At 47.2% G+C, this 20,504-nt stretch overlaps 1 protein-coding gene across 1 annotated transcript in view; it reads right to left on the bottom strand.

Moving 5' to 3' along the window:
• The window catches only part of shtn3 (shootin 3), a gene marked incomplete at both ends in the record, with an annotated part of 41,952 nt that overhangs the window by 21,128 nt on the left and 320 nt on the right, over nucleotides 1-20,504 (bottom strand). The window contains one exon of the mRNA XM_083914911.1: nucleotides 13,199-13,259. Within this exon, the coding sequence (XP_083771037.1) occupies nucleotides 13,199-13,259 (61 nt within the window). The remainder of the gene's footprint in view (nucleotides 1-13,198; nucleotides 13,260-20,504) is intronic.

The raw sequence follows: 20,504 nt of genomic DNA, 5'->3' as shown, positions 1-20,504 counted from the left end.
CCGTTGGGCACGGTACGGATGGACAGTGGGAGTGCGTCCTTAGATAACAGACGGCCCACTGCCCTACTGTTATTACAGACACCTGAACTAACCACAGACACTCGTTACAGCGAGTGCTGCAGAATGAAACACGTTTAAATGTTGAAAAAGGAAAAAGGAAGTAAGTAAAAGTACAAAAACTGTCAAATACGCTTAATGCCTCTCTCTCTCTCTCTCTCTCTCTCTCTCTCTCTCTCTCTCTCTCTCTCTCTCTCCCTCTCTCTCTCTCTCTCTCTCTCTCTCTCTCTCTCTCTCTCTCTCTCTCTCTCCCTCTCTCTCTCTCTCTCCCTCTCTCTCTCTCTCTCTCTCTCTCTCCCTCCCACCCTCTCTCTCTCTCTCTCTCTCTCTCTCTCTCTCTCTCGCTCTCATCTCTCTCTCTCTCTCTCCCTCTCATTGATGGTCTCAGTTGGCCTGGATTGTGTAACAGTCAGCAGGAAGCAGCCCTGATCCATTAACAGACTTCTTCCCGGTCGATGTTTACAAGCCTCAGATCTCATTATGAACGACTCACACACTGGATTCACTGAGACCGTGCTCCTGCCAGAGAGAGCCTCAAACAACCCGGGTGAAGAGAGTTTGCATGTTTTTTAACAGCGTATCTTTCGGTTAATGCAGATGAACGTGTGATTTAAGGTTTTCACCACAACCCCAAACCCGTATCTGTGTCAGCGAGGCCTTCAGGGGCCACTTCACCCTGATTCTGACCTTACAGGAGCTCAGGTGAAGGGTTTTCTGCTCACGGGCGACATGACTAATGCTTCGGTGTCTGCTTATGTAGCACACACACACACACACACACACACACACACACACACACACTGTCGTTGGTGTGCGTGTGTGTGTGTGTGTTTGTGTAGGGATGCTTTTAGGAGAACAGGCTCTCTCCAGGACATCACGCTGACTGCAGCCACAGCAGCGTATTGATTTGATGTGGAAAGCAGAGGCAGCTGCTTTAACGATACTTCTGTTTGCAGAAAAATGATCCGGATTTAATATTTCATCAACAATGAACAAGTTGTTTTAAAAGTCCTCGTATTAAAGAGTTACTACAATCACAAAACGCTCAGAGGACACGACACGCGCCTGAGCAGGTAAATGATCCTCTGGGTTTGTTATTTCAGCACTGCAGTAGATCTTTGTCCAAACAAATTGAGCATTAATTAAAGTTTCAAATCAAACTTTGAAAGGTAAATGCACTTGTACTTATAAAGCGCCTTTCTAGTCTTCTGACTACTCAAGGCGCTTTCACAGTGTTTGTCACATTCACCCATTCACACAACCATGCGCAGCACGGGGAGCAATTCGGGGTTTAGTGTCTTGCCCAAGGACACTTCGACATATGGACCGGGGGGAGATGGGGATCGAACCACCAATGTCTTGAACAGAGGACGACCCACTCTTCCACCAAGCCACCATTGGTGAGTTTGAATGATATGAACCAAAGGGGCCACTGTTGCATCATGGGTTGTGGTGTACACGGATGGGAAAAACATAATGTACAAGTTTCAACGAAAAACCTGGTTTATTGAACCAGAAGACGAGCAAACAAAGAACAAAGAAAGTTCCAGTGCCCGCCCAGGTGCATGCTGGTCCCTCACCGACAGCATATCTATACAATTTCAGGTGCCCCCTAACGTGCCCGAATGAAACAAGACACAAATAATAAACCTTAAACACCCAAACTCACCAAATAATAAACTAGCACCGGAGGTCGCCGCTCAGTTTGGATGCATTACCGTATTTTTCGGATTATAAGTCGCAGTTTTTTTCATAGTTTGGCCGGGGTTGCGACTTCTACTCTGGAGCGACTTCTGTGTGAAATTATTAACACATTAACGTAAAACATCAAATAATAGCCCGGTTGAGGTGGTTCAGGATCATCTGGTAAGGATGAACCCTGGGCGCCTCCCTAGGGAGGTGTTCCAGGCACGTCCAGCTGGGAGGAGGCCTCGGGGAAGACCCAGGACCAGGTGGAGAGATTAGATCTCCACACTGACCTGGGAACGCCTCAGGATCCCCCAGTTAGAGCTGGTTAATGTGGCCCGGGAAAGGGAAGTTTGGGGTCCCCTGCTAAAGCTGCTGCCCCTGAGACCTGACCCGGATAAGAGGCTGAAGATGAGATGAGACGTAAGAGACGAGGCGTATACCAGCAATCGTCACACACACACGTCAACCAATCAGAATTGGGCGGGGGCGGGTCATGGCAGAAGTGCATTGTGAAAAAAAAGATGCTAGCTGTGGTGTAGCTGATCGGTGCTCGACTGTTCATGACTGTGTCACTCGGTGTGTGCGGTGATTGATTGTTCCTGTATTTGTGTTATAAAGTTGTGCGGCTACGAAAAGAGCACATGTTACAGCCTCGCCTCCGTGTGTGATATTTATCACACAGACCCACGATGCACACTACAATAGTCACGCAATAACATCAAACCACAACACTACCTAAACGTACCGTAACATGTTACGTTAACACACCAGGCACGTTCTCAGGTCGTTGTTTATGCGTCATATAACGTAAACTCTTATTCAGCCTGTTGTTCTCTATTCTAGTTTTAGTTTAAATTGCCTTTCAAGACGAAATGTCGTTTCTTGGTGTTGGATTTGATCAAATACATTTCCCCCCAAAATGCAACTTGTACTCTGGTGCGACTTATAAATGTTTTTTTTCCTTCTTTATTTTACTCCGAAAACTACGGTACGCTCAACTCTCAAATGAAGCGCGGAGAACTTTTACATCCAAATAAAAAACTAACATTTAAAAAGAGGCGTAAAGATGCTGAGATCCCATTGGACGGGCAGCAGGAAACAGCTTTAACTGCAGCTGCGTTTGACGTTTAACGAAGTGACGGCTGAACCCTGTGATGACGCTCATCTCGAATCATCCCGGTTTGGAAAGCGAGGAGATGACGACGAGGGCGAAGGATCTATTTTTAATCCCCCATTCAATGTTTAATGCTTGTGGATGGGTTCGGTGGTGTGATTCCCTCCGAGTCAGACTCTCACTTGTACCCTCATCTCTCTCTCTCTCTCTCTCTGCTCCATTCAGTCGCTTTAACCACCGCTTCAACCCACACGCCACGGCGCATCGACCTCTGCTCGGCTGCACCGCGGTTCAAGTGCAGCTCCGCGGGTCAGACAGCAACACCGGAGGAGAGCGGGTCATGCTCGGCTATTTATAGTTCTGTTTTCACTCGACTCCGCTGCAGCTCTGGAGAACTGTCTGTTAGCTAATGATGATACGAGAGAGAGAGGGAGAGAGAGAGAGAGAGAGAGAGAGGGAGGGCGAGAGAGAGAGAGAGAGAGGGAGAGACAGAGAGAGAGAGAGAGAGAGAGAGGGTGAGAGAGAGAGAGAGAGAGAGGGAGAGAGAGAGAGAGAGAGAGAGGGGGGGGGGGGGGGGGGAGAGGGGGGAGAGAGAGAGAGGGGGGGAGAGCGCTCCTATTGGCTGTTGTCCAAATTCAGATGTGCATGTTTGAATCCCGGCTGGGGCCCTTCTGTGTGGAGTTTGCATGTTGTCCCCGTGTCTGCGTGGGTTTTCTCCGGGTTCTCCGGTTTCCTCCCACAGTCCAAAGACGTGCAGGTGTTGGGTTCATTGATGACTCTAAATCACCCGTAGATGTGAATGATTGTCTGTCTCTGTTCGTCTCTATGTGTCCTGTGATAGACTGGCGTCCTGTCCAGGGTGGACCCCGCCTCACGCCCGATGTCAGCTGATGTAAACCATCTGTCTGTCACCAACACACGGGCCAAACCAACCAATCAGATGAGTGAAGCGTGTGACGTGCTAACAGCGTGGAGGCAAAGCTCAGAAAGGAAACAACATGTGGGTAAAGGAGATTTTCCCTTTGTGTTTAACGTGAATTTACGGATCAAAGGCCCAATTTCAGGAGCCCGGTCCATATCCAACAGAAGGATCCAGAGAACAAAGAGTTAGTGAGCGGCTCGCTCCATAGCTGCTCATCTCATCCGCGGAAGCCTCCATGTTGGTTACACTCAACAGTCTCTTCTGTTCCACTTCAATCCACCAAAGAAACCAACGCTGATTGGACGTTCGCTTGGCAAACGGCTCCTAATTTTCTCCACCGCACGTCACCAAACTGATCTGAGAGTAAAATACAACGGAGCACGGGCACGTGCTCTTTGGCCCAACTCAGGGAAATGCACATTATGGTGTATTTTATATCATTTTATACACGATCATGTAAACAACAACCTTTGATTTACTTGGGTTTGTCTGTAAAAGGTCAGAAAATACCGTAATTTCCGGACTATAAAGCGCACCTGACTATAAGCCGCACCAGCTAAATTTAGGGTAAAATACAGATTGCTCCATATAAAAGCCGCAGGCGACTATGAGCCGCAGGCGTTTTGATGTGTAATTACCGTAGTATATAGGGGTTCCTGCTACCACGGAGGGGATTGTCGGGACAGAGATGACTGTTTGGGAACGCAATGCGTCCCATTTATTAACAATAAATCTTTCAATCATTCAATGAAAAAACTTTCACATCTTTGACATGGCGAACAGCATTCGTGCAGAGTACAAATAATACAACGGTGCAAAGTAATACAAAGTGCTCGCCTGTAACACGGCAGTAAAAGTGCAGTCCCGCGGCCGTTTACGTTATCAAAATAACCAGCCATTCATTGATGTCAAGGGTACGTGCAGCAGCTCTGTTTCCTTCTTTGACAGCCAGATCGATTGCCTTTAACTTAAAAGCAGCATCATATGCACTTCTCCGTTTGTTTTCCATATTGAGGGTGTTTGCATGAACACTTCCTTCGCGCAAACTGTCGCTGACGCTCTCCTACTCTTTGTTTTGCTCTCGTTACCTGGCGCCAGATGTCTGCCTCGGTCTCGCGCATCCTCGGTAGTGCGCGCCCCTGGTTACCGTAAGCCGTAGAAAAGCCGCACCGTTGTATAAGCCACAGGGACCAGAACGAGGGGGGAAAGTAGCGGCTTATAGTCCGGAAATTACGGTAGTTAAAATAATAAACAGAATACAGATGTTCAGTTTAATATCCTAAAACGCCAGTTTACAAATCTTTAAATGATGAACTGATCCTCACATGTGTGTCACGCCACATGTGACCGAACAACACTCCTGAATCCTGATGAATTATTCCTGCTTCAGCTTCACAAACCGAGTTTTTCCAGAGAGACGACGGAGAGCTGAAAAAGCCTCAAACGCACAGTTTTCCTCTCAGGGACAGAGCCGCTCCTCCGGCCTCTGCCTCCTGTCAGAAACGGTTCTGGGTCAGGGACTCGTGAGGGTTCGGAGGCTTCACCACAGAGACGACGATGACGACGCGCCCTGGAAGCCTGCGATGATCTGACAGACGGCCTCAAACACAGAACTGCTTTTGTTCCTCGGCAGCGAGCAGGAGCTGGGAAAAGCCTCTTTAGTGACGACGTGCGTTATTAACAGATGATTTGGAGGATTAGCCAACGGTTAAGCACATTCATGCACGAGTCATGGTGAAATCCCACCGCAGAGGGTTAAAACCGTTAGAGACGGACGGGGGATTAAGACAAGACAGACGTGCAAACCGCTGCTGAAGGCTTCCGGTCCAAACCAGAACCAAACCGTCGTCTGGCCTGACGTTAAAGGACGTCTGGCGACTGAAAACATCAACTTTCTTCTCCTGAAAAAGGAAGTGAGCGTTAATGCCAGAGGTGTTTAAGCTGCAACACTAACTGAGCTAAACCGTGAACAATAGACGCACTAATCCGGCCTTCAAGAGCTTCTCTTAAGCTTCGACTTGACGATCCGTCGAACGTTTGAGAGGTTTTACGATGCATTTACAGAAACACTTTTCACTCCAGTTTAATGATAAGTTATTTCTGTGTATGTGTGTGTGTGTGTGTGTGTGTGTGTGCTACATTAGCAGACACAGAAGCATTAGTCATGTCGCCCGTGAGCAGAAAACCCTTCACCTGAGCTCCTGTAAGGTCAGAGTCAGGGTGAAGTGAGCCCCTGAAGGCCTCGCTGACACAGATACGGGTTTGGGGCTGTGGTGAAAACCTTAAATCACACGTTCATCTGCATTAACGGAAAGATACGCTGTTAAAAAACATGCAAACTCTCTTCATCCGGGTTGTTTGAGGCTCTCTCTGGCAGTTATAACAGAGTACTCCAACTTTCCGTATCGAGAGATTTCTTTTTGCATGTGATTTATCTGACTTTAAACCAATCAATCAGGCCCAAAGGTCATTTTATACGTGATATTTTTTGAAAACCTACTTAATTTTCAAGAAATATCATAAGCCAAACCAAAACATCCATCTGTACCGTGCCCAAACAGGTTTCACGGCTAAAGTCTGGTTCCTTTGACCAGTGTGAGTGCAACCGTACCACGTCTAGGAGTGGCACGCTTGCCGACCACGGCCCGTTTGGGAGAGGTGGGCTTTAGTAAAGCACGTTTGCACGTGTACGAGCACGAGCGTGCGCACGTGTACGAGCACGAGGCCTACGGCGGTTCTGAGGTCATTTCCTGTGCGCCTGTTGGGACGTAGAAAAAAGAAGGAGGGACCATGCGCGGACATTTCAAACAATGGCGGCGAAAGGTTGCTTTCCTAAACATCTTTTAATCCACCAATAAATCACTCGGTCAGGACAAAGGAGGCTTGGGGAAGACCCAGGACCAGGTGGAGAGATTAGATCTCCACACTGGCCTGGGAACGCCTCAGGATCCCCCAGTTAGAGCTGGTTAATGTGGCCCGGGAAAGGGAAGTTTGGGGTCCCCTGCTAAAGCTGCTGCCCCCGGGACCTGACCCCGGATAAGAGGCCAATGTGGCAGAACAGATATTCAATATTAGTTTCACGTGTGTAATTTAGTGTTGAAACAAGTCAATCAACATGAAATTAATCAACAACCTTTCTTATGATCCGTTCGTCATTTACGTCAAGCAGAAATGCCAAACATTGTTTTGGTTCCAGCTCTTCATGTGCTGTAAATGTCAATAAATATTGAATATATTTGGGTTTTTCCGCCTGTAAGTTTGGGTTCTGGGGAACTGCGACAGACGTGGTTTCACATTTAATAGACTGGAGAATGAACCAGTGAGTCGAAAAGATAATAAACATGTTCATCGCTAACAAAGACCCTAAAGAATACACAGAAACAGCCACCTGAGCTACTAATAAATGATCCAACACAATAAACAATATAAAATGCAGTGTATATAATAAGTCCCTGACTGTCTCTGTTGGTCCCTGGTGTCATGTCACCAGTTTGTTGGTCCTTTATGTTCCCTCAGCGTGTAATTAACCGCATTTCCGAAAGCACTTGAATGCAGAGAAAGTGCAGCCACGGGCTTTTATCTGAGTACAGTAGAGTGAGTAACTAGGCTGCACGAGCGGACGCCGCTGCACGAGCGGACGCCGCTGCGGGCGATCCGTCCTGTAAACGCTGAGTGGGCTCACGGCTCACTTACAGGAGCATCAGATGACCAACAAAGGTTCTTGTACCTGCGTCTTCTGTCTTGTTGGCTGTATTTCATTTATTTGTGTCGTCTTGATTCAGGTTCCTATCGTGGCTGCATGTATGAAAGCAGAGTTACCCCTGCCATTGTGCGGTTTTAAGTGCAGCGCCTGAGAGTTTTTGCCTCCTAAGTGCATCAACGTACAAACAATGAGGAAAAACATCCGACGCACTGGACAAATGAAGGTTCACGCAAACAGAGGCATGACAGCATCACAGACACATTTACACGCGACACAGCTGCCGGTGAATAGATGCTACGTCTTCTCAAGACGAGTAACCGTGTCTTGCTAGCTAACGTCGCCTTCTGAAGCTAAAGCTAAAGACCGCATTTAACAATGGACGGTTTGACGGCATCCCAATGAAGCCGAAAAACATCTGGATCGCCCCCTGGTGGCTCGCTGCAGTACAAGTCCTCATTTTTAACACGCTGATGTTTCTTTAAGTGTTCGTTTCTCTTGTGCGTTTGGTTTTAGTTCGTTACTTCTGCATTATGATATATATACTGTCACAAAAGGTGTCAGGAAGGAGGTCGGGCTAAAGAGTTGAGGCACCAAAAGATTGTCGTAATTTTACTAACCTTTGTAAGTAGCTGACAAAATATATTTTTGGTTGTTTAGGTTTGAAGAGTTGTTGTTTTGTTGAACATGTGAAAACTGTTGGTGGCACCCAAGCGACTTCCTGGTTGATCGAATCAGGAAGTCGCTGCCAACAACTGCAGTTCTCTGAGTGTCCACTAGGACACTAGGCAAGTTTCATAACAAAGCAGTTTCTCGATGAACGTATACCCCTCCCCCCAACATCACATACATGCAAGCTTTTGGTCAGAGGAAATGAGGCGGAGACAAAGTCTGACAAGATGGCGACTCCCGTAGACAACGACGACTGGGTCAAGTTAAGAGAACGAACCTCAACGGGTATGCTACGTCCCTTTTTTACCCATGTCACACACACGTCTATGGTGGCGCCAGAGGAAAAGTCAAGGAATCACAAATGTTCGTACCAAATTTAACAAGTCACCCATCAAATACTTGTTGTGAAAAGACAGATGTCCGTCCTCCAGTTGGGAGTTGGGAGAGTTGGATCTGTTCGTTCCTGCCTGTTAACAGGAAGGTTTTTAACACCCCTGTGTGCACAAGATGGCTGGATTATTACTGTAAATATAACTATAACAATTATTACTACTTTCATTAAAGATAGTGCGACTTGTTGCGGCTCAAGGGGGAATTGTTCTGTAAATAAGTCATAGTGTGGTCGTGACCTACTCTGTATGTAAAGTGTCTTGAGATAACTTTGGTTATAATGACAATTGTTGTCCCTGAGTGAAATTCAATTCAATTGTCTTCAATCATCCACACGGATGCGTTACAGATTAAATGCAGCGCCATCATGAGTGTCCACGGTGGAGTACGTTATCTAACGGTGAGTCTCAGGTCATCACTGTTTTCACGTCGGTGAACTCTCAGTCTGGCCTTTGAGATTCGAAACGAGCCTGAAATGAAAACAAAGCGTGCCTGCCGGCGAGCAGAGTCTCCCTCATTAAATCCATTAAAATGTGGCCATCAAATATGGAGGAGCAGGTAGAACGGACCACAATGGATGAAGAGTCGGGCAGGAGTGGTAATCCTCCTCCTTCCCCCCATTTTCTGCTGCTGAATAATTCATGTCAGGGGGTTTTAATAATTCATGGGAATAACATGACAAGAGTGACTGCCGTGTTCTCCGGGGAGAGGCGGCGGATGAATAAATGAGTGAATGAATGAAGGGATGACACGACGGCACCCGCGGTGCCGTGACTGTGAAGACCGCGGGTCCACTTCTGCCGGTGCAGACCAGTTTTTGACATGTTTCGTGTCCAACCACGGGGCTCATATCATATTTATCTTAAAGTTTATCATCCTTCATTTCACTGTGAACGACCTGAGAGACGCAAGAGACGGAGATCTACATGTCCGTCATTAGAAACAAATAAAAACCCTCCAATGCAAATGTTTTCATGTGTTACATCAAACTCCAGACGCCTTTTAACATTTACTGAAGTGGAAAATTCAAAACCATTATGTCTCCATTGCATCTGTGAATCAGCCGACTGGACCACCAAAGAGTCCAATCAGGTTCGTCCACTAGATGACTTGTAAATGTGGACATTGGAAAGAAGTAATCAATTGAAACAGTTCAATAAAATGCGAAACTATTCCGGTTTGTTCTAATCACTCAGGCCCTGTTTACACGACAATGCTTGCGAGTAAAAAACGACACAATATCTAATCAGATGTTCCTTTCGTATGGACGCCGAAAGCATTTTTGGGGTTTAAAAACGCAAAAAAGTTAACCACCAGAGTGTAAACCTTAATAACTCGTCACCATGTAAAGGGGTAAAAACACTAAAGTGAGCTCTGATCTGCTCCAGCGTTGTGTTTGCGTGTAAAGGTAAAAACACTTAAATGAGCTCTGATCTGCTCCAGCGTTGTGTTTGCGTGTAAAGGTAGAAACACTAAAGTGAGCTCTGATCTGCTCCAGCGTTGTGTTTGCGTGTAAAGGTAAAAATACTAAAGTGAGCTCTGATCTGCTCTAGCGTTGTGTTTGCGTGTAAAGGTAAAAACACTAAAGTGAGCTCTGATCTGCTCCAGCGTTGTGTTTGCGTGTAAAGGTAAAAACACTAAAGTGAGCTCTGATTTGCTCCAGCGTTTGCGTGTAAAGGTAAAAACACTAAAGTGAGCTCTGATCTGCTCTAGCGTTGTGTTTGCGTGTAAAGGTAAAAACACTAAAGTGAGCTCTGATTTGCTCCAGCGTTTGCGTGTAAAGGTAAAAACACTAAAGTGAGCTCTGATCTGCTCCAGCGTTGTGTTTGCATGTAAAGGTAGAAACACTAAAGTGAGCTCTGATCTGCTCAAGCGTTGTGTTTGCGTGTAAAGGTAAAAACACTAAAGTGAGCTTTGATCTGCTCCAGCGTTGTGTTTGCGTGTAAAGGTAAAAACACTAAAGTGAGCTCTGGTCTGCTCCAGCGTTGTGTTTGCGTGTAAAGGTAAAAACACTAAAGTGAGCTCTGATCTGCTCCAGCGTTGTGTTTGCGTGTAACGGTAAAAACACTAAAGTGAGCTCTGATCTGCTCCAGCGTTGTGTTTGCGTGTAAAGGTAAAAACACTAAAGTGAGCTCTGACCTGCTCCAGCGTTGTGTTTGCGTGTAACGGTAAAAACACTAAAGTGAGCTCTGATCTGCTCCAGCGTTGTGTTTGCGTGTAAAGGTAAAAACACTAAAGTGAGCTCTGATCTGCTCCAGCGTTGTGTTTGCGTGTAAAGGTAAAAACACTAAAGTGAGCTCTGATCTGCTCCAGCGTTGTGTTTGCGTGTAAAGGTAAAAACACTAAAGTGAGCTCTGATCTGCTCCAGCGTTGTGTTTGCGTGTAAAGGTAAAAACACTAAAGTGAGCTCTGATCTGCTCCAGCGTTGTGTTTGCGTGTAAAGGTAAAAACACTAAAGTGAGCTCTGATCTGCTCCAGCGTTGTGTTTGCGTGTAAAGGTAAAGACACTAAAGTGAGCTCTGATCTGCTCCGGCGTTGTGTTTGCGTGGAAAGTATATTTAATAGTAATATATCCACTAATGACAAAGTGACTAAATAGGACTTAAATTACTCAAGCAAATGATCGGCGCTCACGTTCAGAAAGAGATATCCTCCCTAACGTCAGCACCCTGCAGCTGTGAGCTCCTGTTATCTCCTCTCATGTTAAACCGTGAGCTTTTATGTCGGCTTATTATTAATAAAGTCCTCTCTCACCTGTGTGAACGGTCATGACAGACGCCCGGAGCTGCAGCGTCGTCCTCCCAACAGGAATCAGACGTTTAACACAAAAGCTCACCTGCTGTTGGCCGGCTAACCTGACAGTCGCCAAGGAAACGGACACGCTCCTCTCCCCGACACACCCGTTCAGAGGACAAGGTGTCGGTGACGAAGGAGAGAGGAGAGAGGGAGGAAGTCAAGGTGTCGGTGACGAAGGAGAGAGGAGAGAGGGAGGAAGTCAAGGTGTCGGTGACGAAGGAGAGAGGAGAGAGGGAGGAAGTCAAGGTGGCGACGAAGGAGAGAGGAGAGAGGGAGGAAGTCAAGGTGGCGACGAAGGAGAGAGGAGAGAGGGAGGAAGTCAAGGTGGCGACGAAGGAGAGAGGAGAGAGGGAGGAAGTCAAGGTGGCGACGAAGGAGAGAGGAGCGAGGGAGGAAGTCAAGGTGTCGTGACGAAGGAGAGAGGAGAGAGGGAGGAAGTCAAGGTGGCGGTGATGTCATGTCGACGGCGGTGAGGAGAGAAGGTGTGAAGGCGAGGAGGTGGAGGAGGAGGAGAGAGGGAGGAAGTCAGGGTGGCGGCTGTCCGATCGTGTCGCTCTGCTTTGTGTTGCACGACATCCGAGCGCGTCTTTCAACAAAGGAGCATCTGGCTTTTGTCTTTAGGGGGAAAAGTTTCAATCACCTTCCCGTCCGGCGACAAATACCTCAGTGCACGCGCTTTATTTTCACTCCTTCTCCGTGGCGACGATACGACGCGTGTCAGTAACTTCTGAGAGTCTTTCTGTGCACGGACGTCGTTTCAGATTAGTCGAGTTTAAAAGAGAAACAGAGTAAAGTAAAAGGTATTTATGAAAAAGTTTGAGTGTATATTTGTGTGCAAACAAACATCTTCATATCTAAAAGTTTGGCGTCACCAGTTCAGTATCAGATCAAACATCTTCTCTTCAGTTCCTGAGCTTTGAAACGTTACGACGTCACAGTGAAGTTGAACTTTGACCTTTTGGAGAGACGTTTGTGTGAAATGTCATAATTCATGTAGAAATTCTCGAGTAACAGTAACAGTAATTATAATAATAATAACCTTTAGGGCGCACTCACACTGTCCTTCCGCACCGGGCCAAAACAGGTTTTTCGGGTCAAGCCTAGTGCGTTTGACCAGTGTGAGTACAACCGCTCCGCGCATAACTGCGGCCAGCTGGCCGTCCACGGCCCGTCTGAGAGAGGTGGACTTTTGTAGAGTGCGTGCGCACGTGTACGAGCACGAGGCCTACGGAGGTTCTGAGGTCATTTCCTGTGCGCCTGTTGGGACGTAGAAAAAAGAAGGAGGGACCATGCGCAGACATTTAAAACAATGGCGGTGAAAGGTTCACGTTGGTGTGATGCGGAGGTGGAGTGTTTACTGCAGATTTGGTCGATGAAAAGATTCAAAAACAGTCGACAAGACGCACAAAAACTCCGAGGTCTACGGAAAGATCTGGAAACAAAGCCACGCATCGCCATGACGTCATCAATGCGTGTGACGTGTTACGGCGTGATGACGTATAGGCAGCAAGAAGCATTCTCCGAGGCCCGGGTAGTGTGAGTACAAACGGGAGGGGGGGACAAGGACCCTAAAGCACGGGGCACGGGACGGACGCACAGTGGGAGGGCGCCCTTACAATGTCGTAGTTTTGTTCCTGAAAACTTCATTGCGTGGAAAAAGGAAGACACCTCAAGAGCGAGAGACGACAGACAGATGTGCAATAGACATTGTTTCGCCCAAAGCCCAAGTCACAGTCACCAACATCATCATCACGTACTCAGACAAGTTGAGATATTTGACGTTTAACATAAAGTTGCGTGCGTTGAGACACCGCCCGGAGTGCGTGTGATGACGGAGGCTGCAGGAAGCCGGACTCACCTCTCTTGATGTGTTTGAGTTGTCTCTCGGCCTCGTCTCTCTCCTCCGTCAGTCTGTTGCACTGCAGGAGGAGACAGCAGGTCGACTCATTAGATCATGTTCCACAACAGACTGAGTTTACAGGTCACTGATACCGACAGGGTAGAGTTACACACACACACACACACACACACACGCGGTGAGCCAGACACAGAGGGCACTTTACACACAGTTTCATAAACCATTCGATCTATGATTACAAAACTCAACAGAATTGAAGTTGAACTGAGGTTTTTCTGGTACCAGGGACGATTATTGACCTTTTCACAGCCTACGCTAATCAAAAATGTGTGTGTGCATGTTGGCAACAAGCCAGCAAGCTTTGGACACAGACATTTTGATGCTGTAACAGTTTTAATTCAGTTTGTTGTGCGTCCGATGGTCAGAGTCGATGTTCCAACAGTGGAATCAGGAGCGTTTCAGACGAACTGGTGTCTCAGGTTAATGAGCGGCCAGTCGGATGTGTCCACGGTTGCTCGTAGTGACTCGGGTAAACTGTGTGCGTAGTACACACAGATGAGTAGATATGATTTAACACCTTTATGAGGACATCTACATGTTCGTGTTTTCAACAGCTGCCGTCACTGCGAGCGACCACAACGTATTGGCCTGAGTCACAACTTAATGCAGTCGCTTTGAAAAACAAAACACTTGCAGCGTCTACAGGACACCACCAAAGCATTCAGTCTGTGAAGAGGAAAACATTATTTACTAATACATATTACCACTAAATTACACTGAGACAAATGTTTTTTTGGATTACCAGAGTCCCATAGCCCCAAATAATCAGCTTTCTGTATCATAAAACCATAATACACATTGATAATTTAGAGTGGAAACATCTCATCTTCAGCCTCTTATCCGGGGTCGGGTCTCGGGGGCAGCAGCTCCAGCAGGGGACCCCAAACTTCCCTTTCCCGGGCCTCATTAACCAGCTCTAACTGGGGGATCCTGAGGCGTTCCCAGGCCAGTGTGGAGATCTAATCTCTCCACCTGGTCGTGGGTCTTCCCCGAGGCCTCCTCCCAGCTGGACGTGCCTGGAACACCTCCCTAGGGAGGCGCCCAGGGTTCATCCTTACCAGATGATCCTGAACCACCTCAACTGGCTCCTTTCAACGCAAAGGAGCAGCGGCTCTACTCCGAGTTCCTCACGGATGCTGAACTTCTCCCCCTCTCTCTAAGGGAGACTCCAGCCCCCCTCCTGAGAAAACCCATTTCGGCCGCTTGTACCCGCGACCTGGTTCTTTGGGTTCTGACCTGGACCTGGTTCTTTGGGTCCTGACCCAGCTTTCATGACCACAGGTGAGGGTAGGAACCAGGACTGAGGGTAGATCCAGAGCTTTGTCTTCCTCAGCTCTCTTTTCATCACAACGGTGCGGTAGAGCGACTGCAGCACCGCCCCCGCTGCTCCGATTCTCCAACCAAACTCACGCTCCATCGTCCAGAGTGGAATCGGCTAAACTATTATCGGAATATTATTATTGATGCATTGATATAAGCATCGTTCGTGTAGAGAAAATTTAAAGATCGTGACGATGCGAAACTCCGCTGCTCTGCGGGGATTTCCGCCACAGAGGGAAGCCAAACGCTGTTCCTCCGCACACACTGCCGTGACACAGAGCTGGTTTAAATTGGGTAAAGTGCCTTTAATGTACCGTTATGCAGTTAAATTTATATGAATGCGTCACATTTCAAGCTGATTCAATTTTGCATGTGTGCAACGTTGACCTGAAAAGCTCAGAGGCAAAAGTAGTGAAGTAAAAAGTACAATATTTCCTTCTGGAAGGTGTGAAGATGCAGGAAACGGGAATACTTTAGTGCAGTACTTGAATAAATGCATAAGAGACATAAAGTCCACGACTGACAGTCCAGCAACAAAACAGGGTTCTGCAACGAGTGAGAACATTTAGAAATATTAGCTTTGGTCTCAGGAGACGAGGAAAGTGCAGCACAAGTCGCCGTGTCTCCAAATAAACTCGTGTTCCTGATCCCCTCCCAGCTGAACACTGCCCTTCTCCATCGTCTCATTTTAACACTGACAGCACATCACATCTGATCGCAGACCGACTCCGCTCCTGCTGACCTGACGGCTGCCCTACAAAAGGCCGAAACCGCTCATTTTCACATCACGGGGTCTGATGGAAGTATCCGTTGTTGTGCTATATTTAGGAGCCGCAGCTGCCGAGAAGCCCGGCTTTGGAGGGATGAAATTTGGGTGACAGCGGCAGCAGCTGCAGCCGTCGGAGGTTAACAAGTGCAAACCTGCGTCAACGCTGGAGGACGAACTGTGGGTTTCATTCTCACTCCTCCCTGGGTGGAGACGACACAGTTTGCATCAAACCTCAGACAGTAAAAAATCAAGTGTTCTCGTCCCCTAATAACCCTAATTTGTGTGTGTGCATGTTGGCAACGAGTCAGCAAGCTTTGGACACTGAATTAAAACTGTTACAGCATCAAAATGTCTGTTTGTTGTGTGTTCGATGGTCAGAGTCGATGTTCCAACAGTGGAATCAGACGAACCGGTGTCTCAGGTTAATGAGCGACCGGTCGAATGTGTCCGTGGTTGCTCGTAGTGACTCAGGGAAACTGTTGCCGTAGTACAGATCTGATCTGAGAGTAAAATACAACAGCTCCGACTCCGCCCTTTGCTGCACGTCTCCCTCTCTCCCCCTCTTTCTCCCCCCTATTTCCTGTCTGTCCTTTGTAATAAAGGCTTGATCGGGATGGTCTCACAAGGCCTACAAAACGACCCAATAGACACAAACGACGACAACCACGACACGCAAAATGTTTAAAAATAGATGCAAATGAGAGAAACTACACTACGACAGACGCAAATCAATCCCAAAGACATACAAAACAACTAAAAATGGACAAATAAAATCCAAAGGGGAAGATTCCCATGGTGCATTTCAGTGACAATCCCATCACAGACGACCTTGAAGGTTCTTTACCTTCAGTTTTCGACTGAACCAAATACGTCTCCGCTTCGCTCTCATCCTCTCTGTTCCACTCTGTTTGATCTCAGGTTAACGAGGCGATGAAGGGAAGTTCTACGGCCTCTTTCCTTTATTGGACAGCGATGCACGGTGGCCTCCTGAGTGACCGCGGTCAACAGAGGAGCGCATCTGCAAACGCTGCACGCTTCATTTCAAATGGTAATTGGACCTCGCGGAGCATTTAAGTGACCTCCTGTGCAGGAAGAGTAACAGCAAACAAGAAAGGACTGACTGTGTGTTCAATCAGTCAATATATGCTGAATATGTTTAGGGCGCACTCACACTGTCCATCTGTCCCGTGCCCGAGCATGTTTCACGGGTAAACGTCTAGTTCCTTTAATCAGTGTGAGTGCAACCGTACCGCGTCTAGGAGTGGCACGCTTGCCGTCCACGGCCCGTTTGGGAGAGGTGGGCTTTAGTAAAGCACGTTTGCACATGTACGAGCACGAGCTTTCGCACGTGTACGAGCACGAGGCCTACGGCGGCTCTGAGGTCATTTCCTGTGCGCCTGTTGGGACGTAGAAAAAAGAAGGAGGGACCATGCGCGGACATTTCAAACAATGGCGGTGAAAGGTTCACGTTGGTGTGATGCGGAGGTGGAGTGTTTACTGCAGATTTGGTCGATGAAAAGATTCAAAAACAGTCGACAAGACGCACAAAAACTCTGAGGTCTACGGAAAGATCTGGAAACAAAGCCACGCATCGCCATGACGTCATCAATGCGTGTGACGTGTTACGGCGTGATGACGTATAGGCAGCAAGAAGCATTCTCCGAGGCCCAGGTAGTGTGAGTACAAACGGGCCTGGAGGGGGGGACAAGGACCCTAAAGCACGGGGCACGGGACGGAGGCACAGTGGGAGGGCGCCTTTAGTTGATCATTAGTTGTGGAGCGTTGACTCGTGCGGACAAAGACGCTTTGACCAATGACGGTTCATCAAAAACTAGATGAATAATTCAGGAGTCATGGCTTCTTAAAAATGTGACTTTGCGTCTTCCATCAGTGACGCCGCTGCAGCGACGTTAAGACACTGATCCAAGCAAATCACTACACATTTAGACGCTTCCTGAAGCTGAAGGTTGGACGACGAGGGGAGACCGCACACGAGCTGCGACGCCACTTCCTCTTTTACTTACTGTGAGTAACGAGAGAACAGATATACGACGAGCAAACTAAGAGAATGGAAACAAGCCCGCGGACGGCCCGCCTCAGTCCTCCTCTGAGAAATGAATTATTTCTGTTCTCCTTCCTTTCAGATCCTCGATGCAACTTTGATGATGCATTCAGGGACTCTTTGCCAACCCTACGTTCCAGTGTTCATACCACCATACTAGAAACGCAGCATGTCAAACGCAGTATCCCAGAAATACCAGGATGTCCTTCTGCGTACAGTCGGACTTCGCAGCATGCTCTCCTGAATACTCTGACCCACAATCCTTTGCAGCATGAATTAAAAAAGAGGCTCAAAGTTCAAGTCGCGGTGTACCCGCAGAAGAAATGTGTTTCAGTTTAAGCATGCATGCAAAAGGAGTGAGTGTGTAAGGTTCAGCTGAACTAAGATTAAGAATGTTCTGGTTCAATTCCCTCTTTGTAGGACAATGGATGAGGCAAGGCATTAACACATTTCTAGGGTTGGGGGTTAAATCCCTGGTAACTAAGTGGACACTTAAACACCTTAAAGGGTTAAATTTGTTGCAAATTAAATAGGTATACCAAGGCAGGGTTGCTGGCTCTATTCCCTCTTTGTAGGACAATGGATGAGGCAAGGCATTAACAGTGACTGGTGGAAGGCAGCAAGAGGTTGGAGGTTCTATTCTCACAAAGGGGTCTGTTTCTCTTTACGTAGTTCAATGGCATTAGCAAGGCATTAACACATTCAAAGGTTGGGGGTTTAATTCCTGGTAACTAAGTGGACACTTATACACCTTAAAGGGTTAAATTTGTTGCAAATTAAATGGGTATACCAAGGCAGGGTTGCTGGTTCAATTCCCTCTTTGTAGGACAATGGATGACGCAAGGCATTAACACATTTCTAGGGTTGGGGGTTCAAATCCCAGTGACTTGGCATCTATAGCAATACATGGAGACACCTTTTATGAGTTATATTAAAGTAAATGGGTAAAGCGAGGCAGGGTTGCTGGCTCCATTCCCTCTTTGTAGGTCAATGTGGTGAGCAAGGCACTAACAAACTAAATGGGGGGGTCAGCTCCCAATTAACTAACTCAAGGAACGAAGCAAGGCACTATAGACTGCGGATTTACGGGTTCGTCCAGATACGTACGTCAGGTCGAGTCCCTGAACAAAAACCCGTTCTTGGTTCTTGGTCCTCAGCAGGAGCCTGAACATATCGTTCAAATGTTTCGCAAAGTCGCCCCTCCGCCTCAAAATAAGCGTTTTCTTCCCAAATCTCTGACATTGACGTACACACGTGTCTGCGGTGGGACTCGAACCGTACTTAGAGACAAACACGTCTACAGAAAATGCGATTATGAGCCTGTGATCACGCACAGAAGCAGCGCGATTACATAGAAAGTCGATCTACGGTCGCGTTACCCGCGGAAGTCGATCTACGGTCGCGTTACCCGCGGAAGCCGATCTACAGTCGCGTTACCCGCGGAAGCCGATCTACAGTCGAGTTACCCGCGGAAGCCGATCGATATCCGCGCCCGGCGGCTCCAGCGTGCGATTTACTAGGTCCTGATACGCAGCAAGGTCAAACGCAGAAATACCAGGATGACCCTCTGCATACAGTCGGAGTTTGCAGCATGCTTTCCTGAATACTCTGACCCACAATCCTTTGCAGCATGAATTAAAAAAGAGGCTCAAAGTTCAAGTCGCGGTGTACCAGCAGAAGTAATGTGTTTCAGTTTAAGCATGCATGCAAAAGGAGTGAGTGTGTAAGGTTCAGCTGAACTAAGATTAAGAAGGTTCTGGTTCAATTCCCTCTTTGTAGGACAATGGATGAGGCAAGGCATTAACACATTTCTAGGGTTGGGGGTTAAATCCCTGTTCATAAGTGGACACTTAAACACCTTAAAGGGTTAAATTTGTTGCAAATTAAATGGGTATACCAAGGTAGGGTTGCTGGTTCAATTCCCTCTTTGTAGGACAATGGATGAGGCAAGGCATTAACAGTGACTGGTGGAAGGCAGCAGGAGGTTGGAGGTTCCATTCCCAATGTGGAAAACACAAAGGGGTCTGTTTCTCTTTATGTAGGTCAATGGCATAAGCAAGGCATTAACACATTTCTAGGGTTGGGGGTTCAATTCCCAGTGACTTGGCATCTATAGCAATACATGGAGACACCTTTTAGGGGTACATTTATCGCAGAATAAATGTGTAAAGCAAGGCAGGGTTGCTAGTTCCATTCCCTCTTTGTAGGACAATGGATGAGGCAAGGCATTAACAGTGACTGGTGGAAGGCAACAAGAGGTTGGAGGTTCTATTCCCACAAAGGGGTCTGTTTCTCTTTATGTAGTTCAATGGCAAAAGCAAGGCATTAACACATTCAAAGGTTGGGGGTTTAATTCCTGGTAACATCACCTGTCCCGGGTTAAATTTGTTGCAAATTAAATGTGTATACCAAGGCAGGGTTGCTGGTTCAATTCCCTCTTTGTAGGACAATGCATGAGGCAAGGCATTAACACATTTCTAGGGTTGGGAGTTCAATTCCCAGTGACTTAGCATGTATCGCAATACACGGACACACCTTTTATGGGTTATATTTGTCGCAGAGTAAATGGGTAAAGGAGGCAGGGTTGCTGGCTCCATTCCCTCTTTTTAGGGAAATGTGGTGAGCAAGGCACTAACAAACTACATGGGGGTTCAGCTCCAAATTAACTAACTCAAGGAACGAAGCAAGGCACTATAGACTGCAGATTTATGGGTTTGTCCTTGCAGGTCAAAGGGCGGAGATTTAGGCACCAAGAAGGGTCGTGCGTTCAATTCCCTGGGTAGTTAAAGGGGTAGAGCAAGGCATTGTCACCAGAAGTAGTTGTGGGTTTGATTCCCCCTGTATCCATCCTTGAATTTGGGGTGTTTACGGTAAAATTTCATCCAACAAACAGCAGATTAGAGGCAGAGAGAGGGTTTTAAATTCTGCTAAATATCAGTTCAAACCCGAGGAGGCGTTCATTTCTTTGTATTGGAGCCATTCAGCCTCTTTACACCCTCTATAAAAGACTCAAACCCGGGGAGAAATCATGAAACTGCCCCATGAAACCATCGAAATCCATGTCTAATATAAGCTGAAGGTGTATCCTCTCCTCT

The sequence above is a fragment of the Echiichthys vipera genome (assembly GCF_963691815.1).
Source record: "Echiichthys vipera genome assembly, chromosome: 6".
Classification (NCBI taxonomy): domain Eukaryota; kingdom Metazoa; phylum Chordata; class Actinopteri; order Perciformes; family Trachinidae; genus Echiichthys; species Echiichthys vipera.
Note: the sequence above shows the minus strand (reverse complement) of the source record. Positions and strands in the feature narration are given on the sequence as shown.